This window comes from Pyrus communis, chromosome 1 (genome assembly GCF_963583255.1).
Source record: "Pyrus communis chromosome 1, drPyrComm1.1, whole genome shotgun sequence".
Taxonomy (NCBI): Eukaryota; Viridiplantae; Streptophyta; class Magnoliopsida; order Rosales; family Rosaceae; genus Pyrus; species Pyrus communis.
Genome location: NC_084803.1, coordinates 21,859,995 through 21,866,985, shown reverse-complemented (window position 1 = coordinate 21,866,985; position 6,991 = coordinate 21,859,995). Strand labels below are relative to the sequence as shown.

General features: G+C 40.6%; 1 protein-coding gene across 1 annotated transcript; it reads left to right on the top strand.

The window, feature by feature from the left end:
* Nucleotides 1-2,212: 2,212 nt before the first annotated feature.
* On the top strand, nucleotides 2,213-5,946 carry LOC137740705 (LRR receptor-like serine/threonine-protein kinase HSL2). The gene is made up of 2 exons (XM_068480535.1): nucleotides 2,213-5,039; nucleotides 5,369-5,946. The coding sequence occupies exons 1-2, from the start codon at nucleotides 2,459-2,461 to the stop codon at nucleotides 5,755-5,757; spliced, it is 2,970 nt and encodes a 989-aa protein (XP_068336636.1). The 5' UTR covers nucleotides 2,213-2,458; the 3' UTR covers nucleotides 5,758-5,946.
* The last annotated feature ends 1,045 nt before the right edge of the window (nucleotides 5,947-6,991 follow it).

Below are 6,991 nucleotides of genomic sequence, written 5' to 3'. Positions count from 1 at the left end.
GAGCGTGGTTTAATGACTTTATTGATTTTGTTAGTGCTCCGTATTAGGAATTCATTTACATCTTTTGAATTGAGTCTCATTAATTAAAGAGACAAGCAAACCGAATCCTAAATTTACATCTTCTCCATTGGAGTAGAACTTCTATTTAAAGAGACAAATGTAAATGAGATGTAAATGTAATTCTTATATCTCAAATCAATTTTTTTTTTTAATGGCCTACAAGAGAGTGAGATCCATATGCGTATACATTTCTATGTACATCACTTACTAGAAATGCTCTTATGCTAAAGTGCATAATCATAATAATATGCGTCTCTTATTGATAATCTGACAACATATACAAGTTACGTGTTAAAAATTTTAGAAACAAACTCTTATTTGAATATATATATATATATCATATGTGATCACTGATTTGTCAATTTAATTGTATGTTTTAATAAACTATTATAGGATTCTCGTTTACTTTGTCACTTGATAATTAAATTTTTTTGTCACTCATACTTAAAATTTGATATCAAAGATTGAAACTAAAGTACTAAAACACATTAAATTATCTTTTACTATTCATAGTCTCACGCCAGCTTTCATTCTTTGATTGTTGTAACTACTTGTTGTCGTGTTTTTCTTAATAGCAATATTCTAATTACACTCACACGCCACTTGTTTCAGGAGGGTTTTTTTTTTTTTTTTGGAGGAAACTTGTTTCAGGAGTTCAGTCAAATAAATTCACAACGGTCCTCCAACCAAAGGCTATTCTTCTAACAAGTTCCTCCATTGTTTGTCTGTCCTCCATCACAAGTATACAAAAGGTTTAGGCATCATTTGAATGTACTTTAAAAATAATTGAAAGTGGTTTTAGATAAAATTTTTGTAGGTTTCAAAAGTACTTCAAGTGTTTTCGGCAAGAAATACCAGTTATGTGTTTTTTCCAGGAAGCACTTTAAGTGTTTTTCTAGAATTTACTTGAATTTTTACTAAGGATTGGTTGTAAAAACATTTTCACTAAAATCGTTTTTAATCATTTTAAAAACATATTCAAACGAACTCTTATTCTTTTTCTTCAATGTTCTTAACAACTCAATGTTCTTAACAACCTATGGAAGAGTTTACAAAGTTGACTACAATATATGCATTTACTTAATATATTTATTCTGATTAGATACGAAAGGGAAATGATTTTCATATACCTTTTTAGCTTTTCACACACATCATTCATTATTTATAGACATTGAATTAAATAAGTTAAACAGAATCAACGACTAAAATTAATCACGGGATTGTAAAAGATTAAAAATTGTGTGTCAAATTCACTTTCCTCAAGTAAATTCATGTACAGTACCAATTCCTCCGTACGTTAAGATGTCATTTCTAGTCAATGTGATTACAGTAATACCGCTCCTAAAAAAAAGGAGAAAATCAAAACTATAGAAACCGAGTACTGTCGATTCTAAAATTGACGTGAACCAAACATTTTGCCGTGCTTGCTCCTCCAGCTGGCTATATCCTTCACAAATATCACACTAGTGTTTGACTGTTTGATGCTTAATTAGCTAGGTAAAGCATAAATTCCCAACCATGACAAACATGACATTGTTTCCCCACCCAAGGAAAAAATGGAAATAACTTTTCCCAATTGATTCTCATTCCTATCCTCCTCTGTTCCAAATCCAATGTCCCTCCCAAAAAAATCAAGGAATCACATGGAAATAAGACCATACTAGCGTTATTCAGTATTACGATCTGGTGATATTTCTCTTTATTTGTAAGCGAAAGATCTTAAACTCGAATCTCGTAGATGGCGAAATCGATACCAAATTAGGTTGCTCATTGTATGACTTAACCAAATTCTTCCCTCCCCTAATGTAGAATATATCATTATACTAAAAAAATAAAAAGAGAGAGAGAGCAGCCATACTAGCAACCAAATCTCTCCGTCTTCTAGACACAAAATACAACGGCCCTAGTTTCCTACTTTCAAATTCTTTCTTTACTTTTCCCATTTCATTTTATTAATTTTTCTTCCTTTTTGAAAATATAACCGCCCATCAATTTTTGTCTTCTACTTTAAAAAACCTTTGCCAAGTTCCAACTCACTACTAAATATGTCACTTTCTCCTAATAAACCCATATCGAATCACGTTTCATTTGCTCCACTTAGCAATAATATCCTTCCAAAATTAATTAAACCGCCTCGAATACATTGAAAAATTTGTGGCGTTCAGTTTCGATTAAACTACCAAATACCAAACCCTTCTTTCTCTCACAATATCCAAAAAGATGAAGCAATAAAGCCCCTTCCATGTGAAGCCCCTTTGAAAATTCAAACCCTTCTAAAGCCTCCCCTCCCTCCCTTTTAAATCTCCCTCTCAACCCCTCAAAACGTTACTTACGTTTATAACATGAACTTCATTTCCTCACTCTTCGAACTTTGATTTGTGTCTCCATTTTTCTTCAGATGACACAATTAGCACCCCTAATGCCCCTTTTAGTATTGTTTTCTGCACTGTCATGCGTTTTAACAGTCGCAGCATCTTTGCCCGGGGATACTCAGAACTTGATTCGGGTCAAGGCACAACTGTCCGACCCGGACGGAAAGCTCGACGACTGGGTTCCGGGCAGCAACCACAGTCCATGCAATTGGACGGGAATCACCTGCGACCGGGACAACCACTCTGTGCTTGCTGTAAACTTATCCGAGTTCGGTGTTTCGGGCGCGTTCCCGTTCGGGTTTTGTAGCATTCGGACACTCCAGAACCTCTCTCTGTCCGCCAACTTCATCAACGGCTCTCTCCAAACCAACACCCTCTCTCTCTGCTCCCACCTCCATGTTCTCGAGCTCCACGATAACCTCTTAGTCGGAACATTGCCCGAGTTTCAGCCGGAGTTCACCGACTTGCGAATCCTGAACCTCATAAACAACAACTTCACCGGCGATATCCCAGCGAGTTTCGGCCGGTTTCCCTCCCTGCAAGTCCTGATGCTCTCCGGGAACTTGCTCACCGGTACAATCCCCAAGTTCTTGGGCAATCTTACCGAGTTGACTCGCTTAGAACTCACTATCAATCCATTGAAGCCCGGCGAGTTGCCTTCGGAAATTGGAAACTTGACGAAGCTACAGACCCTCTTCGCCCGGCAATGCAACATCAGAGGCCGCTTACCAGACTCCATCGGAAACCTCGTCTCGCTGATGAACCTCGATTTGTCTATGAATTTCCTATCCGGTCCGATTCCGGCAAGCATCGGTGGATTGAGGAGCGTGACGCAGATCGAGCTGTACGAAAATCACCTGTTCGGCGAATTGCCTGAGAGCATTGGAAACCTGACCTCTCTCCGGAACTTAGATCTCTCTCTGAACGCCTTCACTGGAAAAATCCCAGAAACAATTGCAGGACTGCAATTGGAGTCTCTGAATCTCAACGACAATCTCCTCTCCGGGGAGCTTCCTCCGATCTTGGCCTCCAATCCGAAACTGCAGCAGTTCAAGATCTTCAACAACAGCTTCTCCGGCTCCCTCCCGGAAAATCTCGGCCGATATTCCGATTTGGCAGAAGTCGACGTCTCGACGAACAAGTTTTCCGGCGAGCTGCCGAAGTTCCTCTGTTACCAGAAAAAGCTCTGGAATTTCATCGCAATGGCGAACCATTTCTCCGGAAATTTACCCGATACGTTAAACGAGTGTCATTCTCTCGGATACGTTCGAATCGAATTCAATGAGCTCGACGGCGTCGTTTCGGACAAGTTTTGGGGTCTGCCTGGTCTCTATTTCGTCACGATGAACAACAACAGATTCAACGGCAGCGTTTCGCCGTCGATATCGGCGGCTACTAAATTCTCGACACTTAAGATCTCCAGCAATTCATTTTCTGGCGAGCTTCCGTCGGCGATTTGTAAGCTTACGAACCTATCGAGCCTCGACGTGAGCAGAAACATATTCTCCGGCGACTTGCCGCCGTGCATAACGGAGCTGAAGATTTTGCAGAGGCTGAAAATGGAGGAGAACATGTTCTCCGGTGAAATTCCGAGTGCAGTGAGTTCGTGGACCCAGTTGACGGAGCTGAACCTATCTCACAATCGCATAACGGGTCGGATCCCACCCCAACTCGGTTACTTGCCGGTATTGAATTACTTGGATCTCTCGGAGAATTTACTCACCGGTGAGATTCCGTCGGAGTTGACCAAGCTAAGGCTCAATCAGTTCAACGTCTCGAATAATAAACTGTACGGAAAAATACCTACTGGTTTCGATTACAGTCCCTTCAACCTGGGGCTACTGGGTAACCCGAATTTGTGCAGTCCGGATCTGGATCACTTCCCTACCTGCTCCAAACCCAGATCTCCGACCCCAATTTTGATAGCCATTTTATGCGTGTGCGTTGTACTTCTCCTCGGGTCGGTTCTTTCGTATTTGAAATTCCGGTCCAAAGCTTTTGGCGGTAAAACGAAGCGGCTCTGCAGGGTCACTACTTTCCAACGGGTCGGGCTTAATGAAGAGGAGGTGATGCAATCTTTAACGAATGAGAATCTAATCGCGACGGGCGGTTCGGGTCATGTTTATAAGGTTAAGCTGAAGACGGGGCAGACCGTGGCGGTTAAGAAGCTATGGGGCGGGGCAAGGAAACCCGAAACTGAATCCGCTTTCCTGTCTGAGGTGGGGACTTTGGGTCGGATCCGACATGGCAATATTGTAAAATTGGTGTTTTGTTGTAGTGGTGAGGACAGTAGGATTTTGGGATATGAATACATGGAAAATGGGAGTTTGGGTGACTGTTTGCATGGTGAGAAGGTTGGGCCTTTGGCGGATTGGGTCAAAAGGTACGACATTGCGGTCGGGTCAGCCCATGGGTTGGCCTATCTACACCACGACTGCGCTCCGGAAATCGTCCACCGGGACGTGAAGAGTAACAACATACTATTGGACGAGGACTGGACCCCGCTTGTGGCGGATTTTGGACTGGCCAAGACTTTGCAGCGTGACATGGCGGCCGGAGGTGGTGCGATGTCACGGATTGCTGGGTCCTACGGCTACATTGCTCCAGGTGAGGTTTTTTTAAATTTTTTTGGTTGGTTGCTGAATTTTGCTTTTTGGGTGTCTTAATAAATTCTCTAGGTGTCTTACTATCTGCCATGACAATTTTAACTTTGCATCTATTCTTGCTATCTACTTTCAAAAGAAGTTTTATCGACAATTGTCAAAGGTTGATGTGAACAACTGTTAACTGTTGATGCATTTTAGTTCGTGATAACATATGTATTATAGCATATTTCAACTTATTGTTGGGACTAATTGTAATTTGATTGCTTTGGTTTAAAGGAACATTATATGAACATATATGCTAAACCTAATTGTGTTACATTTGGTTTGCAGAGTACGCATACACGCTTCAAGTAACTGAGAAGAGCGACGTCTACAGCTTCGGTGTGGTGCTGCTGGAACTGATTACTGGCAAGAGTCCGAATGACTCGTCCTTTGGTGAGAACATAGACATTGTGAAGTGGGTTAGAGAGGCTGCAATGTCTTCTCCTGAAGTAGGAGAAGGCAGCAATGACAAAGGTTTCTGCGGCTCCAATCTCTGCCGGATAATCGATCCAAGGATTGATCCGTCGACATGCAACTACGAAGAGATTCAGAAGGTTTTGAAGGTGGCTCTTCTTTGCACTGCTGCATTCCCAATTAACAGGCCGTCCATGAGAAGGGTGGTCGAAATGCTTAGAGATCAGAAACCATCTCGACCGTCCAAAATGATAAGCCTTTGATTCATTGTTGAATAACTCAGTTACCACCAGTCTATGGGATTTCGTAGCATTGTGTGTAAAGATTAGTGGTTCAAAAATGGCCACCTTGGTTTAAAATATTGGCTCATTTTCAGCAGTTATAATGTAAGAACTAGAAGAAGAGAAAAAGTTCATATATTTATGAAGTAAACATCTAGTATTTGATTGCCACTCGCCACTCATTCGTTTCGGGTTTAAATTCTCTTCCTCCCTTCTTTTAGTATAGCTTCAAATAGTAATATCGTTTTGTGAAGAAAATGATTAAGAGCTAGAGTTTGTGGTTGTAGTTAATGGTTGCAGTTTCTTTAAGACAAGGAAAAAAGAAAAGAAATGTAGAAATCTGTGAAGCATGCTTACAACTAACAAATTGGTTCTCCTCTCGTTATCGAACATGCCAGTTTAAACTAATACGTGTTAATCATTGTAATGAGGTGAGTAAATGTTGGGGATAAACCTACTTTTTGTATGCATGTATGTTCCTTTTTTATTTTCTTTTTAGTTGTGGGGAAAATTGAATACCACTCAAAGAAGCTTATGTAGGCTCCACGATACGAACATATGGAATTTTTCTAAGTGAAGTTTACAAGGTGAGTCCTCCATTTGTTCATCTTGAAAGGTACATTTTCCTACTTCCAACCAACTTCGTATCTTCATATTTTTCTTTTGCTTTCCAATAGTGATGTACAGGGTGTATTTTTTTTTTTTTAGAGAGATTTTGATAACACAACTCGAACTTACAAGATGTGTCATACAAGAGTGTGTGTGTGTGTGTATTCTTCAGTGATCAATTTTTTGATCCGAAGAGATTTGCACAATTAACAAATGAGATACAATCCCTATATGGTTGCCACGTACTAGAATTAGGTGCAAATGATATAATTTAGTAAAAGGACAATTGAAGTGATAAATCAGGCATCGAATGCACACATAGAGCCACCTTTAAAATAACAGGTCACATTACACTACCACTAAAACAGAGAAATCACACACTTGCTGAAGTGACACAACACAAAACATTTAACCATAACAAGCAAATTCGAGAAGGGAACCGTCAGTCAACTCGATTTCACAACGCTGACTACACTGCTCCTAGAGATATCCATAACATTCACCAGAGGAGCCGCCTTAGATCCGGCCAGGTAATGCTAAGGAGCGCAAATCCCCCTTGGAGAACTAGTCATAGCAAGTGGATCCAACCCACAACAACCACAAATCG